Source organism: Chiroxiphia lanceolata, chromosome 3, assembly GCF_009829145.1.
Source record: "Chiroxiphia lanceolata isolate bChiLan1 chromosome 3, bChiLan1.pri, whole genome shotgun sequence".
Lineage (NCBI taxonomy): Eukaryota > Metazoa > Chordata > Aves > Passeriformes > Pipridae > Chiroxiphia > Chiroxiphia lanceolata.
In genome coordinates this window covers 89,471,723-89,493,913 of record NC_045639.1, presented here as the reverse complement: position 1 = coordinate 89,493,913, position 22,191 = coordinate 89,471,723, and the positions used below count along the sequence as shown (strand labels likewise).

The following is a 22,191-nucleotide window of genomic DNA, read 5'->3' as shown; positions in this document are numbered from 1 at the left end:
GGTATGCCATCCGGGGGACCTTGACGAGTTTGAGAGGTAGGTCTGTGTGAACCTCATGAAGTTCCAAATGTCAAATGTAAGATCCTTCCCCTGGGTCAGGGCAGTCCCAAGCACAAATACAAGCTGAGTGGAGAACGATTTGTAAGAAGCCTTACAGGGGTTGTTGGTTGAAGAGAAGTTTAACATGACCCAGTAATGAGTACTTACACCCCAAAAAGCCAACCGTTACATGGACTGCATCATAAGAAATGTGGCCAGCAGGTCAAGGGAGGTGATTCTCTCACTCCACTCTGCTTTCATGAGACCCCATCTGAGGCCCTCAATGTGAGAAGGACATGGGCCTGTTGGAAGAAGTCCAGAGGAAAGCCACTGAGTTGGACAGAGCGCTGGAGCACCTGTCCTATGAAGACAGGACGAGTACATGGGGGCTGTTCAGCCTGGAAAAGAGGAGGCTTTGAGGAGACATTGGAGCAGCCTTTTGGTGCCTGAAGGTTGTCTACAAGAAAGTTGGAGAAGGACTTTTTACAAGTATATACAGTGATAGGACAAGGGGAAATGGATTCAAACTGAAAGAGGGTAGGTTAATTTAGATATTAAGAAGAAATTCTTTACTATAAGGGGGGGTGAGGTACTTGAACGGGTTGTCCAGAGAAGTTATGAATACCCCATCCCTGGAAGTGTTCAAGGTCAGGTTGGATAGAAAAACCTGGTCCAGTGGAAGGTGACTCTGCAGGAGTGCTGGAAGTAGATGATGTTTTTGATTCATTCCAATCCAAACCATTCTATGATTCTGTGAAGATACTGTGTTTTTAAAAATGTCTTCGCCAAAGAAAAACATACCCAGGTACACAGTGCAGAGATGAACAGGTTGTCTAAAGTGTACAGGCTATTTAAGAGATGACAAAAAGAAGAGTAGTTGATATAGCATTCTAAAATTAAAGAAAATGAAAATATTTTGTTGAAGAATCAATTAACCTTGTGAAGGGATCTCAGTTTAATCACGTAGATCATCATTAAATTTGACTGTAACTAGGATCATGAGTAAAGCTGCCCTTAGCTTTTGTATGCTCTAGTAAATCCCAGTGACGTGCACAGGTGCTATTTTCTTAAGAAACAGATTTGCCAAATTGATCACTGATGGCCTTTATAGTATCACTAATTGCATCAGCATTGATTTATTGTCATTAAAGTGAACTGTGTGAATATGGTCTCAGGACTTTCTGGTTCTGTTTGGGCTGAATACCTGACTTGAGGGCTGCCTATTGAGGTTGGATGCAACAATTGACAAATAATGTGGGCAGCCTAGACTGTAATTTGGCTGCAGCAAAACCATGCTATTAATTAGTGTAAATTTTTATTTTCAATTGTGAGAGGCATAACATATGCAGGTAGTGTGCAGTTTTCCTCAAACACTGTCACTGTACTTCCACAATTCAGGCAGTAGCTTCACTATTTTGGTCCTGAGTTATTTTTTAAAAAGGACTGCCAATTATGTTGAACTTCATAAAATTGTGTGGTAGCTTTTGTGAGGTTTCATTTTATTGAACCTTTTAATGGTGCCATATTAAAGCTTATTTTCACTGTTTATACAGACTGCAATTCTGCCTTTATCATCCTGCTACATATAACATCCTTCATGTTATTTCTCTGATGATTCACATTTAGTTGTATATGCACATGTTCTGCTTGTCCTTTTCAGTTCCAGACAATGGATTAAAACAAATAATTGTGCTTTATTAAAGTAGATGAAGCCTTTTTGGAACCTTAAAGGTATAACGCGAATATCAGAAAACTATATGAATTAAAAAAAAATCTCCAAAATTCAGTTGTAAAGACGGACAAATAGCATCAGAATAACACTAAGGAGACCTCTGTCTACTTTTACTGCAATGTTTCTAGTCATGGAGAAAATCACTTCAGCTGGGATTCATCTAATCTATCTTCAGCTATCTAAAACTTCATTTTCTGAATGTAAACTCTCTCAGTTAAAGATCTGGTAAGCGAGACTGGTACCTCATTCCAGCAAAATGTTCATCTCACTTGTAGCAATTTTGTCTCTACAACTACAAAATAGGGAAACCAATCCTTAATATATCAAACCATTTCCAATTTTCTTTACAACAATGATAATTGCCCTTAAAACAAACAAACAAAAATTGTTTGTTTGAACTCTCTCATATTGCTGCTGATGCTAGCATAAAATGAAAACATGTACATAATGAATGTTACGTAACTGTTTCTAATATAAATCAGGCATCATGGACACTACTATAATACAAATAGAAAAATACTTTCTGTCGTGTTTCATCTGACCTTTTTATATGGATGAAATAGAAATATATATCAATTGAAATAACATACAATGAAAGTGATGAGTAGCTCAGGAGTAATGCAGAAATGGGGTTTTTAAATCCAAAAAGGGAGGTTGTCATGGAAACAGCTGGGTTAGATATCTTTTTGTTGCTACAATTTTATTCAGCTGCTGCTCATCTTTTATGTTATTTTAAAAAATTAATCTTTCTGAAGTCACTCATGATTTTATTTTTCTCAAAACAAGGTGCTATGTTTAGAACTTTTCAGATGTAAAGCAAAGTCTAATGGCATATTCATCTACACTGAAACATACAAAAATGAAATCTTCCATTTTACTCCTACTCTCATCTAGCTGAAAGACTAAAAGAAAAAGGTGAGTAAAACAGTGAGTCACTCCTTCAATAAAAGGCTACCATGGCACTCCACACAGTGTTTTACCTAGAGTGAACTAAATGAAAAAGAAAACCTGTAAAAACAGTCTCTCCGAATTTGAAATGCTTAATTCTATGTTAATAAACCAGGGGATCTGAAAAGATCAGTTAACAGAGCTCATCTATAAAAGTAATTAAAAACAAAGCTGAAAATTAAAACAAATAAATAAGTACCAGGTTAATCATAAAAGGAACACAAGTACTCAGTGACAAAGTAAAGAGAAATTCTTGCTAACTAGCCTGCCTGCAAGAAACATAAATTTAATTAGTCCATATAAACATACCTGCAACAAATAAGCGTTTCTAAACATTAGTTATCTTAGAGAAAAAAAAGTGAAATACCAAAGGGAGAAGAATGGAAAGGGCAAAAAGTGGCATTTCTTCACAAAATAACCTGAAGCAAGCATTGTAAAACAAACTTTGAAAGAAAAAAAAAAAGAAATTAATAATGTTTCAATGAGCAATATAAATAGCCAAAATGAAAAAAATAAACACGAGGGACTAATAAAAATGATCTGAAGACTGAGCCACAAAAAAGAAGAAGAATGTACAAAGAAACTTCAAAGCAGTAAAATATATAGGCAATGAATCCATGGGTTTTGAAAATGTACATGTTATTTCTTGAAACAAGAGCAGATCTAACACTGTCCATGGATACTTTTTTCTCTACTAAAAATGCTGATTCACTGATAGGTAGAATGTTTTGTGGACACATTAATCTTAACAAATCTTGGAGCACAACAAAGGTTCAAATAATGTCCTCCAGGCCTTCCTCATCAGTTATCTGCCCTTCAGTTTTCTTGATAGACTCTGTGAAGAATTACATTCATTTTGTATTGAGCCAAAACCATGTTAGCTCCAATATCACATATTAAATCTAATATCATATAGTAGCTGCATATGTATCACCACTGAAATTTTCTCTGCCATTGGTTCCATTGATGAAGATGGATTTATGTTGCCCATTTATTAGACTGAATTCAGAATACAAATTAATCAATACTGATCAGTCCCTATGTTTCTAATGAAAAAGATCACATGGGGATGGTGAGTGATGGCAAAAAACTGTGCCTATCATGTTTTCCTTAGTATTTTTCATTCTGACTGGAGGTTTTCTCTGCTCCAAGTAAAGAGGCTGCAGTTTCTTCTGATCAAATTGATGAAAAACATCTTACCAGATGGTAGTATTTAACACTGAAAGACTTCTTGCTATGTTGGAACACAGATTTCAGACTCTTTGGAATTCCTTGGTTTTCTAGTGCCGTCTTCCAGGTATAGCTGCTATAGGTGCAACATTTTTCTCTATCACAGTTCTGAGCAGAAGGTTTGTTTAGGACTTTTACACCCTGTTTATAGGGCTTATGGTGCTTTCCCCACATTTTAAGAATCTCATTAAAAATTCCTTATGTTAATTTTATCAATGAATAACCTGAATTTATAGAACTTTCTTGCTACAAAAGTAATCCTTTGGTGCAAGACAGACTTGAGGACATTAAAATAATGAAAGTTCCTATTTTCTTTTTCTTAAATCTGCTGATTCACAACACTGGTGCTTGTGGGTGTGTGGTGGGTTCAGCTTGGATGGCTTCCAGACCCCCACCTAGCTAGTTGCTTTCTTATTCCCTCTCCTCAGCAGGATGGGGGAAGAAAAAAAGATTAAAAATCTCATTGCTTAAGACAAAGACAGTGAGATCACTTACTAGAAAGAATCATGGGATAAACAAACTCAACTTGGAGAAAATAAATTTAAATTACTGTCAATTAAAATAGAGTAGGATAGTGTGAAACAAAGCAAAAACTGAAACGTTTTCTACCTGACCTCCCCTGTGCCTCTTTTTCTCAGTCTCTATTTCACTCTTTTATTACTTATTTACATCCTCCCACCAAATGGCACAGGACAAAGGAGAATGAGGGTTGAAGTCAGTCCACAACAGCTCTCTTCTGCTGCTCCTTCCCTCTCACATTTCCACTAATCCAATGTGGGTCTTTCCCTCATTCTGCAGTCCTTCAGGATAAAACTGTTCCAGCATGGGGCATCTCTAGGGATGCTGTCCTTCATGGAAAGACTACTCCTGCTTGGGATTCCTCTCCACAAGCTACAGCCTGCTCCAGTGTGGGTTTCTATAGGCTACAATTTCCTCCAGCCCTGTCCTCCAGGACACATACACCTGCTCTGGCTGCAGCTGGAAATCTGCTCCACCATGGACCCTTGTGGGCTGCAGGTCTCACCATGGTCTTCTTCACAAGCCTGTCTCACCATGATCTTCTTCACAAACTTCAGGGGCATCTCTGCTCTGGTGCTGGAAGCACCTTATCCGCCTTTTTCTTCACTGACTTTGCTGACTGTAGAGCTGTTTCTCACATTCTTTCTCCACTGCTCTCTCTCACACATTTCTGTGTAGTGTTTTACCTTTCCTTAAATATATTTTCTCCAAGATGCCCCTCCTCGGCTGTGGCCTCCGATATGCCCTGTGCTGAGTGGGTTGGAGCTGGCTGGAACCATCTTTGTCCGGCACAGGGCAGCCCTGGCCTGTCCTCACAGACCCTCCTGTGGCCCCCATTGTCAGCAGCTTGCTATGAACACCTAACACAACCAAATCCTTTAAACCATGCTGTTCTAGATATCTGAAACACAACTTGGGGCTCAATTATTTCATTTAACTCTTTCAGTTTAGGTCTAATGATAAGTTCCAATGTCATGACCCTTTCTCCATGAAGACTGGAAATTTGCCTGTGCACAAGAAACTTCTGTGTCTGGAGGTGCTGGTCATGTAGTGTCAATGTTGAGTCTGTCCACAATGGTCCATATATTGAGTGGGAAGTAGAGATCACTCTTCCAGAAGCTACTCTTTTAGGAAGGTATAGGTATAGAAATATCCACCTTTTACATATGTATACATTCAGATATATATACATATATATACAGATAAAGGTATATAGATAAACAAATGGTGTTGAGGTGGTATGTTCTATGTCCCAGAAAAGAAAGACCTATAAAAGGACGCAGTCTTAACATTATTTAAAAAAAATCCCTTAAACAAATTCACTGTTGATAATCATACACCATAATCAACCAACACTGTTCATCAGGTAAATGGAAATACTATTATCTAAAATGCTAAAGTTCAAAAGTAATGCTTGTAAAATCTCCTGTATAAGGTCATCAGAATATGTCAGTAAGCTATATCATTATAAAATTACTTTCCTGTTAAACACTTTCAAAAGATAGTTACGATGTTCCCCTGAAAGACAGAAAAAAAAGGAGCTACATAATTATTTCATACAATTTCTAAAGACATTGTCTGATTCTATTTGGTCCATTTGTATATTACTCTTTCTTAGCTTGAGATGCAAAAGATGATTGTGCTCTGCCACAAAAATCCACAAAAGTGGACCCAGAAGAGTCTATATACCTTTTTATACTTTTTGATGGATGGGCTTCTTATGGTGTGATAACAAAATTAGTGTATAGTACAGAGACATTAAAAAGAACAAAACCAAACATGCAAAACCAAACAAACAAAAAAACACAAAACAAACAAAAAACCCCCAAACAACAACAACAACCAACAACAACAAAACACAACACCAAATTGCTTAAAAGGAAAGAATTTACTCTAGTCATCTATTTTTATGTGAGGTTTCCAGCAATGCCAGGATACATTTATGGGAATTAATGATCTGTATGATTAAATGACCTCATTTCATCCTATTTAGTTACAATATCTTATCAACAGTAGGATGGAATACTGAAATAATTTCTAAGAAATATCTTGGCTTTACTATAGAGAATTTAATGAATTATTTTTAAAGCTGCAAAAAGGAGATTTGTCATATAAAAATAACAGTTTAAGAATTAAAATTGACCACATGTTAAGACACTGGACTACTTGAAAGTGACTAAGGAAACACAAGGTGTACTTTCATAAAGTTAGCACATGCAATTAAATGTATATAGTTTACATTTGCTAAATAGATATAGTTCTAATTTCTTAACAGGAAAAGAAATCATACTACTCAAGGATGAAGGAACTCTAGGTTTGAAAACTGAAACAACTTAAGTTAACTGTGTTATCTTTTGCAGTGATACTTTTGTTAGAACTGAGCTAGTAGTAAAATTATCCAACATTATAATGTAGCAACTTGTGTTTTCAGGCAATTTACAGACATTACTTAATCATTACAATGTATTTCTGACATGGTTACATTTGTTTATCTACACCTTCACCCAGAGAATATGAACTGGGATATTAATTAATTTACCTAAGGGCACAAATGGAATCCATATCACATTTAGATTAAAATTCTCCTCTTTTCAGCTCATTGTTAGATATGCACATCACTACACAATTTTCTCCCTCTTTAATTCAGTTTGCTATTATATTAATAATGGAACTGCAAATTGTAATACGGCAAGTGTTAACCCTTTTGAAAAATAACTGATCATTTCTACAGATAACTCTTGATTCACTGTGAATTTTTTTGATCATTTGACTGATGATGTAAAAGAACCACTGCTATTCACAGCATTTTATTAGAGTCAATAGAATGAAACTCATAATTTCTACTGTATGTGTCCATTACATAAACTTCATTGTTCTAGATGATATGCACACACTGAGAATTATAAAAAAAATTCATTGGATAAGAAAAAGTTTACAACCTGACTTTTCTTTAAAGAAAGAGGCACAAACAATCTACTAAGACGATGTCACAACAATTTTCTTTTCTATCACTGACAGGCAGTGCATGAAAGAGGTCTCCTCTCACATCTGTGAAAGGAGGTGCAGAGTGCTTCTGTTTAAAAATCTACTATGGGTAAAAGTTTTAGCAACAAGAGTTAAAGACGTGAGAATCTCAGAAGAACAAAGGAGATAATGTCTGTGTTAATGTTTTCCTACAGCCCTCATGCAGTGAAACGCTTGACATGATTACATTTGCCCCAATGAAGCAACAAACTTGAAAGCATCACCTTACCTTTGAAGGTATCACTCAGTATTGTCTTCAGTTCCCAACTCACTGGAATACCACCCTTAAAGAATTTAAGGATCTCTTGATATTAACTATATTAAAGTCCTCTTTAAATCAGTTGTTCCAGTTGAGAGGGATGGTTGGAGACCTGTATTTCAGTACTCTGACATTTCCAGGTTTTACTGATCACCATCAGTATCTTTGAAACACCACAGTACAGTATAAAATTAATTTTTCTGATCTTATTTTCCATATTAACAATGAGCTTATAAATGCATGTCAAAACAAAAACCTTTTCAGAATTTATCAGTATTTTCTCATCTATATTTATGAATGAACTTAGCAGTTGCAAAATCTCTACCCCAGGCTTTTTTTGCCACAATGTTTAATAAAAATGGAGAAAGCTGCTGATCCAAGTCAAAGGATTTCTATGGTCAGGAATTCTTAGCCCAGCCTCTTCTATATTTTCTTAGTCAATACACAATAATATGCAAAATCCCATATTAAACAGGGTATATACAATTAGCAAACCAAAATCTTCAACGTTATATATCTTTCTCCCTTAATTTTGATTGGTCTTTTTACTCTGTTCTTATTTCACTGGCCACCTGGCCTGATCCATCTTGGATGCCCCTTATATCCTTTACCATGTCTTCCACCCTTATACAATACTTTGAATACTTAAAATGCCACAAAGTGCACATGCTCAGGCTACCAGATTGAGGTCATACAAACATTAAAGCAGTGTTCAGTTCTTTTAGGTATAAGTAATTTGACTAGCAGAATAGGATTTCAAAGACCAAGATTTTGTATGTTTGCTCAATTTCTGCATTTTGCTGCCTAAAACCTACGTTTTTTGAAAGAACGTGTTGCTATAAAGTGTCTATACAAATAGATATTAAATAATTGAAATCTCCAGTTCTGTCATATTTCTTTAGCAGGCTGTTTGAGTACTACAAGTACTTTTTAATCTATGTGGCTTATTATTTATAAGAATTCATTATGATGAATTTAAAAAATAAGAGAAAAAAATTATTTTTATTAGTCTGGATAACTAGCTCTATACCTTTCAAAATGTAAGCAGAATGCTATCACTGTATAAGGCTTTATAGCACTGGAGCAGCAGATGTGGAAGTCACACAACCACACTATTCCAAACTAGCAATTGAATAAAAAATATAAATACTTACCAAATGGGCAATTGCATTTGAATCCCCTTATGTCCTCTTCACAGATTCCTCCATTCCAACAGGGTCTGTCTAGACATTCATTCACACGAACAGAACACGTTTCTCCTGAAAGTTTAAATTAAAAAAAAAAAGAAAAAAGGCTGTGGGTTGTCATAGTCTATGTGCTGACCCCACTGGCCAAGGTACAGTTACTGAGTACACAGGACTACTCATAGACATCCTTATGTCAAGAATTTTTCTCCTTCATTGATTACAAACAGTCCATTTTGACAGGCGAACTTGGAAGTGTGACAATCAGGAAAATAGAAGGCTTTCTTACTGAGGTTATGCATACTTCTGGAGTTTTTTTCATTATGCAAAATTACTGTATTCAAGCAATTTTTGTCCAGTTTTGTGAATAATTTTCTTTCATGTCTTTAAAAAAGAATTGTGAAGTATCACTGCATATGAAAATGTGGCCAACACTAATTTACACAGTGATGTGTAATAGTACAGTTCAGCCTATGTTCTAAAGCAAGTTGTCAGTCCTGTAATATTAGACATTTCTCTTTCTTTGTTTAATACAAAGAAGGAAGGTGATCAAATCACTAAAGAATACTTAATGAGGAAAAATGCAAATGAGAGATGATGAAATAACTAAGAGCAAAGATGGTATAGTGAAATGTAGATTTGTAATATACAAAAGGGGTTGCTTTGATTTGTAACAGAAGAAGCTATTTCCAGCCACAGGAATATGGAGGCAAATCATGTTCAGTAGCTATGACAGGTCAGCAGTGTACAAAGTGTGCTGAGCTTTCTGTGAACCACAAAGCAGAAGATAAAAGCAAAAAAAAAGCTGAAATTCCTCTGAATTCTTTACACTGTGGAAACTATTTGGTCTCCTATCTGCAGCACACATACATGCCCTCTCATAGAATCATATAAATGAAGACAGTCAGCTATTAAAATCTGTATTTTCAAATCTACTAGATACAAAAGGCCACCGTTGGAGAAGCCCATAGTAACACCAAGATTCTCTTGCACACTTAAGTTTATGACAGGGTGGTTCCTATTAGGGTTTTTTCCTACTTCTAAACATCTCTTCATTTTCTGTAAGACTTCAAGATACATGGATGAAAACAGTGAGACAAAAGCATAATCCAGGGAGAGTTCAGGTAACTCAGTAAAGTAAAAAGCTATCTGCTAGGAGCAGCTGCTGAGTGCTGCTTAATGTATGCCATGGCACCAGTGAGGATTACAGATGGCAAGGACTGACCAAAATATAAATTCATTTCTCAGTTCTTAAATTTTTTAAAGAATTTTCTCTGAAGTGCTGATAAGGTAGTAGCACTATGTGCAGTCTTTATGATCTCGTTCTGAAAATTTGCATTCCTTATGCTTTCTAATTCAGGTCCCTGATTATGGTGGGTGTCTTTTGAGGAAGATAAATAAAAATGCATTGGCATCTGTTTTCTTCTGGGTAGACAGGTGGAGAGTTTCCTCTAAAATTAATTATCTGATCACAAGCCATGGGTAAGTTGAAGCATGTGCTAGAAAAACTCCTTGAAACACACTTTTTCACCTCCCTTGAATTGTTAAAGGTGTAAAGCAAATGCAATTTTAGGGGAAATGTTGGAATGAGATCATCCTCATTTACTGACGAGATCCAAGGTTTGTTAGTGTCTTATTGCCTTTTTGTGAAGTTATCTCTGCTTTCTTTCTGAATCTGAGGCAGCAAAGGTATCTTATGAAACTGAACAGTACCATAATTTTAATACATGACTGCAGAAGGTCTAGCTACAATTCCTTGTGAACTGTTCTCATCTATCTTCTTTGATTTTCATTTCTTTTGGGCATAGGAAATAGGGTATGGCTTTCAGCAGGAAAATGAGTCAACTACACGCACAATTCTGACTGTGGATCTATACTTTAAAACTGAGTTTTTAGGGTGAAATTCAGTTCCCTAAGTGTCAATACCTAACACAATATAGGATGTCCTGTATTCAGTCTTAAGAAAATAGTCCTTAGGGGATGAAATGGACAATAAGCAGAGACAGTTGCAAAAGTTTTATAGAAGTGCAATAGAGTGGTCATTCAGGCTGTGAATCTTGACGAGATGGTAGGAAATAAGATAAAGGAACAAAGACACAGAGAGTAGTTGAATACTCTGGAGTATTCTCAATAAAGAACAAAAAATTAGTCTGTAGTGGGCAAGGTGAACCCTTTGAGAAAATCAAAATGGCACCTGATCGAAAGGTTAATTCTGTGGCTATGTTTTGACTGAACTATATGAAATGTTACAAGACCTGGGGAGTCCTGAGAGGATGATGAAATAATGAATGTTAGAGGTAAACTTGGGACATGAGATGAGTGTTGGAGCTTTAGCTGTGTGAAGGAATAGTGGCAAAACCTAATTGTATGTAGAAAAGGTAAGAAAGGAGACAAAGCCATTTCCCAGTTTCAAGTTTGACAGGAATCATAATGATTCTGTCAAAATGAGAAAAGATGCAGAAAAAGATAATTTATTTTCCATCTTCATTTGGAAAAACATAAATTTCTTCTATAATGTATAGCTAAGAAATTATCACCAGTAGCATCAGAATCTGAATCTAATTTCTGATACGTTGCCACTAATCCCCATTATGTTAAGAGTTCAGTGAGTACAGTGTATTAGTCTGTATTATACCACATCATAGATTAACAGTTTTAGTTCCAATTTAGACAATTAGTCCCAAATATCCAAAACAATGTTGTACAGTAGAGATAAATATGCTATACTTGTTTAACAGACAATGATCTGGTTTCAGGTATTTTGTTTTTATTACCTATGGCCATGCTAAATGTGTATGAATTCCATTCTCCATTTAAGAGAAGAAGAAAATGAGGGTGCAAATCCTTACTCTGACTAAAAAGGCGCTGATTTTATGTTAGAGGCTGTTACTTCATCGAAATTACTTCAGTTGACAAAGAAGCAACTACAAGCCACCTCATCTGAGTTATCAAGCACTGAGAATACCTTTCTTATAACTAATGAATATATTTGTGAAAACCACTGCCTGATTTACAAGTTGTGCTAGCTAACAGTACTCACAGTACTCACAGGTTATTTAGAAAGATGACCAAACTTTCTGAAATATTTCAGCTGTTAACACAATAAACACATAGTTCACTGTTTTTCTTCCTGACAAACCTGCAGTATTTTTGACACAAACAGCTAAGACTTTAGTCTCTATGTATCTCTACTACCATTCCTTCAACAACTCTTCTGTTTCATGTCTAATTTAGCTATCTAGCCACTGGAAAATGTACTATTTACAGATATGGAAAAATGATATTATTTTTCATCTAAAAGTTAACAGTGCAGTTTTGGTAATTCTGTACATCTCAGAAGAGGCTAGGAGAATAACATATTTTTCCTGTGAACCATGTTAAAACTTGGAGAAGCCTTCATGTTTTAGTGCAATTTCTGCCAATCAAATACACATGTAGTGAAAATAAAGGTAATTGCTTTTTGTGTACTGTAGACAGTACACAGTACACAGTCTTCTGATTATGTGTTATAACTTGGAGTACCATTAAATTGATAGTTGCACCTGACAAAAGGCATATTTCAAAACTTCTTACAAACAGTTGCTATGGGAATTTAAGAATTCATGTCCTCAGAGTACAAAGGTAATATATGGGCAGTATTTAAAAGTATTTCAGAGAGAATCAAACAATCTATGAAGCTACTGTGAGATAATATTTTCTGAGTATTCAAGACATGAAAAAAGCTGGACAGATACAAAGAAGCCTTTTTTGTTTTCAGTATGCAGCTCATCTCAGCTACACATTTGAAATGTATGATGAGAATCTCCTTTTAACATCAGATAAAAATCATTAACTGGTTACAAATTACTTTCAACACAAAAATATGTTAATATAAATATTTTTTGGACTTACACTTTTAAGGTTAATATTAATACAATACATCTGAACATAATTACTAGTAAAATGTTATTTAATAAATCATAGCTTAAGGTCTGAGTTCTTAAACACTTTACAGGGATCATGTCACCAGATTCTGAAATACAAAGAGAATGTAAAAAATTACCACAAGCCAAGTCTTGTACTATTAACTCTATAGCATATTTTATGCTGCGTAAAATTGCAGTGTTCTTAAAATATGTAACAGGAAATTATAGGAAAGTCTGTCACTCTTGCAAATTGCATTACCTGATCTTTAGAAGCAACATTTTCTGCCAACACACTGATGATACACAAGACATTTTTCTACAGGAATATAAAAGCCTTGAGAAGAGCCTAAGGACTGAGTAAGTGCACGCTGAAAAAATTAGCAGAGATGTTTTGTCCTCCACCAATGTTACTGATATCACTTACTTTCTTTAAAATAATCATGCTATTTTAGCAAATGGAGAGATTCCAAAGTTCTCAGGTAAATATAACCCCATTGCTTTTCATAAGTCTAATGGATGAAGTCTCATTGAATTGACTTCAAAAGTGCAACTTTGTAAGATCATCATATTGAAAGTTTGCACCTTTCAGTGGTTCACGCTTTATTTCTGCTTAACTTAAAGACATTAACTTCATACTTTATCCGGACTTGTGGAACTACTGTTTGATTTTGTATAATATTCAAAAAACTGAATTTTGTTTTGATATCAGAATAAGTTTAATTTCATATCATTCTCAAATATAATATTCAGACATTAGAATAAAAATTAAATAATTTGAGAAGTTATTTTCATAATGTAATAAGCATTATATTTAAAGTATTTATTATAAAGTGCCACCACTACTATAACATCTCTGTCTGAATCACAAAACATATGCAAGAATATAAAAATACAAAGTTTCTTTTAAATACTTTTTATACCAACTTTTGTTTTATAGGTAAAATGGAATATAAAGTTTGATGATGCAAAGGCAGACAGAATGACCACAATTAAGAAAAGGATGTTAAAGAATATATTTTTTAAATAAAACTCCTCACTTGAGGTTATATTCAAGACATAAAATAAATCTTTCTATTCCGAGATCAGATGAAAAGCAGGTGATTTAAAATTCTACTTAATGTAAACTTAATGAAGTACTGCGGAAAAAAACCAAACCACCAAAAAACTGAACCACGAGGTTTTGTAAAGTTCAGCTAATATCCAAAGCATTAACCATTTATTTGAGGATTGTCTTTGCAACATTCCTGCCTTACTGTCCACATTTTGTAAAATGTGTATAAATATAAAGCATTCCAGTCATGTGCCTGATAACAAAGTGTAATTTTGTTGCTTGCTAAGCAACATAAGTTATTCTGTTAGATAAGACAGGTATCACCCTGAGTAATGTTTCTGCTTACTTTGCAGAAAATGCAATTGTGAAAAAGCAAGACGGGTGTTCCAGGTGTGGCTTTTGTGAACTTGACAGATATTTCCCTTTCTCAACTTTGTTGTTCTACACACTTGATTGTTTTTTTTTCTTTTCTTCAAGATCTTTTCTGTGTAACATATTGTAGTAGTTAAAAATCCAAAACAAATTTAATCTTTATTTACCTCATGCAGTGCAATCCCTTCTGTGAACACTTATTAGAGATTGAAAGCGATTTATATGAGGTGTTAAACCACTCCACTGTCTTAGCATCTATGAAGGACTTTTAACTCAGAGAAAGCATGTGACTCTTCAAATCTAAACTGCCAAGAGTCCAGCTCATCTCTCTCCATGGGATTACATTGTACATTTGACAGGCAGGCTGCACTGGCACAATGTGCCAGCAATAATCACTCTTCCCCAGAAGAAACTGGCCAGAACCCCTTCAGAAGCTGCACTACCTAATGCCCTGAGCCACTCACCCAGCCCAGCCTTGTTGTAAAACCAATTAATAACGTACTGAAAGTACCAACACTCAAATATTTCCATAGATGGACTTCAAATTTTACATGGACATCTCCTATGTATTTGTGGAATAAAAAAATAAAAACAAAGCACAGAAATTTATTTTTCCTCTTTTGGACAAAGAGAGGAATACTGAAGAGCATCACATATAGCATATATTAATGTCAAACCCCAAAAGGTTGACTGGAAGGCAACATTAGTGATGAGCTTCAATACTGTTGTTACTTGTACATGGCTAAAGCAAAGATAGATCAATATCTTGCTATGTGGGATACAGTATATATTTAGAATAAAAATATTTCCCAAATTTAACTGTATGTTATATAGATACAAACCCTCAAGAGAAACCAATGAGGTAATATTGTCTATCTGCTTTGAGTTCTCAGTAGCTGCCTTCACATTTTTGTGGGCATCTAAACAGAAGAGAGTTTTAATGTAGGATGTGTTAGGATAAATACAGCTTTTCTTTTCCCCCTGAAAAATTTCAAGATCTTCCTTTAAACTAGAAATAAGCACAGTGGTATTTGTTTAGAAATACCAGTCATCACAAAAGCTGGAATTATTTGGTGCTGAACATTGATGTATTGAGATAGTTAACACAAAGATACAGAAGAAAGGATAGACTGGGAATTTTTCTGAAGGTGAGCAGCACTATGTTATGCTTGAAAAACTGAGCCAGAAGTAGGTGATATACACTCATGACTTAATCAAAAGTTAAAGAAGTTATTTACTCAATTTTTATAATTGTATTGCAAACTTCCAAGTTTGAACATGGCTGAAATTCTCTTATAGGCAGTGGAGAGGGCACCAGGCATATACCAAATGTCTTCATATTAAAGTTTCCGTCACAAGTATCATTTACAGTTCAAAAGGAAAGACTGTGGTATATGATGTTACAAAACATTTGTTTTTATTATGAAAATACCCAAGCCTTGCATTTTTTTATGAACTTGTTTTTTAAAAAAATCAAATCCATTACACTGCCTAAGGGGTCCCTAGTTAATAGAATGCAAAGTTTCTGAGGAATGTTGATAGACATCAGATTGATCAATCAACTAGACAAAGTAGACAGATATGAGTTGTCTGTTTAACATTTTGCTTCTGAAATAAAAACTGATTCTAATGTTATATCAAAGAGAACACGGGGATTCATTTAATAGCAGGAGAGACGTCAAGTCATCTCCCACCTAATAAGTGGGAAGTTATTTACAATATCTATGAGTCCTAGTACACAGAGTATGATAGTTCCACAAATACATACAGAGTACTGAGCAACAATAATTTCTATTTTACTCTTTAGCTTATTCAGTATTGCCTTTGCTATTTCATCTGAAAGTTAATTTACTATTTATGAAGAAAAATTAAGTACATCTGGATATGTTAGAATGCTGAATTACAGAGAAACAATATAACAAACACACACATACAAATGAGATAGGAATAAATATAAGGTTTTTAGTATTACGCTGGGATACTAATCACTGATTCATAACATGAAGTTATGACCAAACTTTAAATCTGTTTTTTGCTGGAAAATATCCTAGGATCATAAACCATAGGGCATTGAACCATAGACACTATGAAAATAGAATTTCTAGGGTACTGATAATATTTTTGTAAGTTTAAACAGCCTTTTATTAATTGTTTACAGCTTAAAATCAGAATTTAATATATTCAGTACATGTGGTAATTAGAGTTACACTTAATGAGCAATATTGTGACATTTCTCTTTAAATTTACTTTGGTGGAAATGCTATTATATAATACCTCATTCTGTGAGAAAATAAAGGGTTTATTTTTTAAAAAAGATTTTTTCAGTAATATGCAATTCATCATGGCTAAGCCTCACAAATGAAGATTTGGGAAGGGCTCTACCCACATTTGCTACAAGTGCGCTGGTGGCTAAAAAGGCCAATATGAGATAGACAAGTTCTGTTGCAAAAAGCACAGTAGAAAGACTCCTTAGGTGGTATCGACAAGACACAATTCTTTCTACCTTGTCTTTTCTCCTCGAGAGTGACCCTGCATGCGTTCTCAAAAGAAGCAGCAGTGTTATAGATAGTGTGTCTCCAGACCTCCCGATTGGGGGCCAGAGTAATATGTAATTATATCATTTACGTAAGCAAGTTGTGCCAGGGGAGCTTTAGAGTGGATATTTGGAAAAAATTCTTCAGTAGAAGGGTGTTCAGGTGCTGCAATAGGCTGCCCAGGAAAGTGGTTGAATCGCCACCCCTGGAAATTGTTCAAAAGGTATGTGGATGTGGCACTTGGGGATAATGTTTAGCTGTGAACATGGTGGTGGTATCTTAATATTTGGACCCAGTGATCTTAGATATCTTTTTCAACTTCAATGATTATAAAATTCTATGATGCTATGATTTTTGGGTGTATCCCATCAGGGTTCATGGACAAACGTATTCAGTTTGCCTAAGTATTTCCTCTCCTGAGTCTCGTCCATCAAGGGTGTGTCTTCCTTGCTTCAGACTTTTTCTCTGGTTTCAGGTTGTTGGATTATTGAAGGACAGCCTGAAACCAGCACAGACTGAAGCAAAGGTGGCATTCAGTACCCACACTTCTCCATGTCCAGTCTCATCAAGGTTCTATCTCATTGAGCAATGGGACTACTTTCTCTCTTCCCTTTGTCACATACATGCTTACAGAAGCCCTTCTTGGTGTATTTCACAAACTTGTCATACTGAACAGCATTTGGGCTTTGACTTTCCTAAACTTATTGCTGCATTCTCAGTGTCTCTATTTCCTGCCAGGTTACCTGTCCTTGCTCCTGTCCTCTGTATGTTTCCTTGTTTGAATTTGGCCATGAGTTCCTTGATCATTCCTACAGGCCTCCTGGTATTTTTGCCTGCTCGTTGAGATGAACTGGTCGTGATCTTAGTAGTCATAGACTTTCTTGGACCCTTCTTCTCTCTGGGGTTTTATCCTACGGGCTCTTCCAAGCAGATCTTGTACCCCACTCTATTGTAGATATGTGGGTAGTTGAAGTTCCCCACGAAGTCCAGCAAAGTACAAAATAAGGGTTGAAGTTTCAGCAGCAAAATGGAAATATATGATGTTAGATTTTGCACAGGTGAGCCAAGCATGTTTTCTTCACTTGTAGTCAGATGCAGTTGTGCTATCTTGCTGGAATTTAAGCCACTTCTGGGACATTCCTTTGTTTTGTTGCACACTTATTAATAAATAAGTATCAGGAAATAACAGCTTTTAATAAATGTCATTCAAATTACATAGAAATTATATACTCCAATTGAGGGCAACAAACCTGCCAGTGTATACTTCCATAAATGTATACATATATATATATATATATATATATATATATGTAAAGGAACATAAACATACTCAAAATTAAAAATGTTAATGATAAAATGCTAAAAACTAGCCAGAATGTATAATGAAAAAATATCAGTAAAGTTATAATTACTTAATAGTTCAGCACTTTGGCAGTGACTCAGAAAGATCCAAATACATGTTGAACATCTCAGGGGTTCAACTGGGACAGAATAAATCTAGTACTACACATACTGTCTGCATTGGAGCAAAAGCCCTCAGCAGTTTCAAAGAGTAAGCTGTAAATTAATGATTAGTTAGTACAAATGACATTATACATAATATACTATTTATTTTTGTCTTCGTTAGTGATAGCATATCATAGATTATCAACAGAGAAGCATTCAGCGCATTAATGACTGTGCTCAATGATATAGATGAAGGCTGGAAATGCAATTCAGTATTGCTGGATACAAAATTATTTTCTGCCTCTCACACATAGTCTGAATATCAGTATTATTAACACAAAGCCAAAAATTAGTACAAAAAGGAATCATGTTATGAGTTTTCTAGGATTCGTCTAATGCAATACAGAAAGTTACAGCCCATCTCTCCCTAGAAAAGATGTCTAAGACAGGCAGATGCCCTATCTCCAGCATATAGAAGGGGAGTCACTCAAATATAGCTGTTTATATCCTACACATGCAGACAGATGATGCTGCTGATCTCATTCCTCCTCATGCTTAGATTTTCCTGTTCTGTACCAAAGCATTTGTTCTTATTAGCCTATATATTACTAAAGCCATGACAGCTAAGACTGCATAACTGTGAAAATAAAATAATACAATTTAAATTTTGTTTTGGAACTTGATCAATTTTTTTTGCCAACAGCAGCAAAGCTAAAGCTCAGAACTGTACGTTTAGTGAAGGGAAAGTCAGTTGAGGAACAATTAGGAGACACAATCTAAGAATTTCAATGCTACTTCAGTTAAAACTCCTGTAAATCATACAACCATGCAAATATATGCATATTCATATATATATATCTGTTATTAAACAATTATATAAACATTGCTTATGCAGAATGGGACATTCACATCTGTAATACAAGGCACTTCAAAAGATAAAACTTACCTTTGAACCCAGCAGTACAACGACAAGAAAAGTGGCCACTTAAATCCATACAAGTAGCTCCATTTTTGCAAGGTGAACTTAAGCATTCATTAATTTCAACTTCACAGAAGGGACCTTCATATCCGGGCACACAATTACAGCTGTAATTATGCAAGTGGTCCTGGCAGAATCCATATTCAGAGCACTGATTTCCAATGCAATTGTCTATATCAAGTTCACAATATGTGCCAGTGTAGCCAAGGGGACATATGCACCTGTTATTGAAATGAGAAAACAGGAGAGGAGTGGCAAGGTGAGGAGAGATGAGGACAGGGGAAAAGCACCCCCAGAATCACCAGCCTGGAATATAATGGTCCGTAATGGCTATAATGTTAACAATATTCTCACTTTGAATCACTCACAAATGAATCACTTTTTGTTTCTATCTTTTTTCTTTACCTTTAGTTAGTCACTAAGTAAATTCATTACACGTGGACTGCTAGCAATAATTAAATGAAGTCAAACAATATGGAAAATCTTATCTATTTACATAGGACGAACTAGTAGCTCTGTAACTTTTAATATTAAGCTTCAAATGAAAATATTAGAATAAAAAACTCTTCTAAATATGTATATTATGAATTTTATTTTTTTTTCTGAAAAAATAATTAGTTACTTCCTACAATATCAGTATGAAGAAACAATATTAGATTCTGTTTGCTCTGGACACAAAATCAGCATAAAACTGCTGTATCATTAGCAACAAAAGTTGCAATTGCTATCTAACTGAAAAAAAAAAGCATCTATAGAATTTTATAGAAATTGTTCAGGATTTTTTTCCCCAAATGTTGGATGAGATATAAATTATTCAAGACTGGAGATGACTTTCTCATGTTTCTCTTTCTGCCTTTTATTCATTGTAATGTGTGAATGAAAACAAATCTGGACTATTTCATAGCTAACCCATATCTCGTAAAATTAGAAAATCCCTTGTACTTGGCAATATATTCTTTGATTGATCCTTTCCTTATCATGTACAGAGGTCTCCTCACACAGGAGGAGATAATTTTACAGTAATCTTACATCTTCTTAGTCCACAGAGATGCTATCTAGATGATGGAAAGAACTAACATGTTAAGGAAGCCTTGATTATGGTAATTTTGTCTATTGATTCATCTGGCAGAAAGAGTATTTTTTCCTTTATTTTTAACAGAAGGGATTGTTCATGTGGCTGTTTGCGTCTGTCTTGGTTTATTATCTCTGCATTTTTTATAGTAGACATGTGGAAACTAAATCACTAGCTGTGAGCCCTGGAGTATAGCTAACGGACATCAACTGCTAATGGGCTTTTAGTCCATGGACCAAAAGAGAGCTTGCTTGAAGTAATCCCTCCATATCTCATCTAGAGTGGTCATGACTCTGAGAGACTGAAAAAATGTTATTAAAATTATCAATGACTCAAAACAATTTGAGGGAGGGGGGTGGAGGGGGCAAATCAGGTTCTGTCAAGGTGGGATGGGGCTCTACCCTCACACCCCACCTCCTTGAGAGCCTTTAGTGCAGCTGGCAGCCACTGACACACCTGAAACCACATACCACACCCCCTGGAGCCCCTAACCCAGATCCCAAATGGCTGGCAGACCAAAAGCCCCACCTGGGGGGTTGGCCACAGGAGTCCATAGTAAGTAAAACCCACACCACAAGACCTCCTCATGGTCATGGTCCTATTGCCCTTGGATTTGTAGTAGCTGGTTCTACACTGGGTCTAAGGCGGTAACTATAATTCTCTCTCTTGCTCACTCTCTCTTTTTCTTCACTTCTTCTTCTCCTAATTCCCTTTTCCTTGATTTGGTTAACTTAAACTTGGATGGGTTGGAATTTGCTAAGTCAATGTTTTGTGAAATATTTGCTTTAAACTTTTGCCAAGTTCCCTTATTTTCCAAGATTTGGCGGTAAAAGTGTGTTATTTTGACCTCCTGGAAACATTGTTGTGTTTTTCCCATGCATGACCCCAAGGTCTAAAAGAACTGAAGTCCACTTTAATAAATCCGTTGGGTGGGTTTTGAGACCTTGTATCTTTTTGACATAAAACTCTTTTGATGAGCTTGTGAGATAAGCCTGGGGTCTTCAGCACCGTTGTTTTTGCTTTGCAGATCTATTGCTACTGCAGTACCTACTCAAGTTGGTATAGCTGCTGTATTCTCTCTTCCAGCCTAAACTTCTTAGCAAAGTAGAAATCTTCCCCTTCTCTTGAGAGCTTCATTTTTTAAAGGAGTGCAGTTCAAAAAAATCTTTTCATACATTTACTTTACTGTGCACAGGAAGTTGGGAGAAGACACAACTGGGACAGGTGACCCAAATGGACGAAAGGGATATTCCATATCATACATCATCCTGCTCGGCATGTAAAGCCGAGAGGAAGAAGGAAGAAGTGGGGGACATTTGGAAGGATGGAGTTTGTCTTCCCAAGTAACCATTATGTGTGACAGGGCCCTGCTTTCCTGGAGAATGCCAAACACCTGCCTGCCCATGGGAAGCAGTGAAGTAATTCCTTGTTTTGCTTTGCTTGCATGTGTGGCTTTTGCTTTGCCTATTAAACTGTCTTAACTCATGATTTTTCTAGCTTTTACCCTTCTGATTCTCTCCTTCAACCTGCTGGTGGGGGAGTGAGTGAGCAGCTGTGTGGTGCTTGGTTGCTGGTGGGGGTTAAATCATGACATTTACAGCTAAATGTAAATTTCAACTTATATAAAGTTTCATTATGCATAAACATTAAAAGTACATGCACTTTAACACTTTTGCCCTTATCAGAGGGCTGACCTGGCTGTGCACTGACCTCAGTGCAGTGGCTCAGCCCTGTAATGGCCTGGGCTGGGTGTCACTGGTTTAACTCCTGTGCTGGAGCCAATGGCTACTGCCTCTCCTGCTCCAGCTTCAGCTCTGGGTGTGGCCTCTCTGGTGTGTGTGTAGGACACTTCCCAGCAAAGACCAGGAGATGCTAATGACACCCCCCTATCCTCTTT

At 35.8% G+C, this 22,191-nt stretch overlaps 1 protein-coding gene across 1 annotated transcript in view; it reads right to left on the bottom strand.

Moving 5' to 3' along the window:
* Positions 1 to 22,191, bottom strand: part of EYS (eyes shut homolog) — an 852,398-nt gene that overhangs the window by 648,841 nt on the left and 181,366 nt on the right. The window contains exons 11-12 of the mRNA XM_032683211.1: positions 19,190 to 19,443; positions 8,906 to 9,010 (exon numbers count right to left, since the gene is read on the bottom strand). Coding sequence (XP_032539102.1) covers positions 8,906 to 9,010; positions 19,190 to 19,443 — 359 coding nt within the window. The remainder of the gene's footprint in view (positions 1 to 8,905; positions 9,011 to 19,189; positions 19,444 to 22,191) is intronic.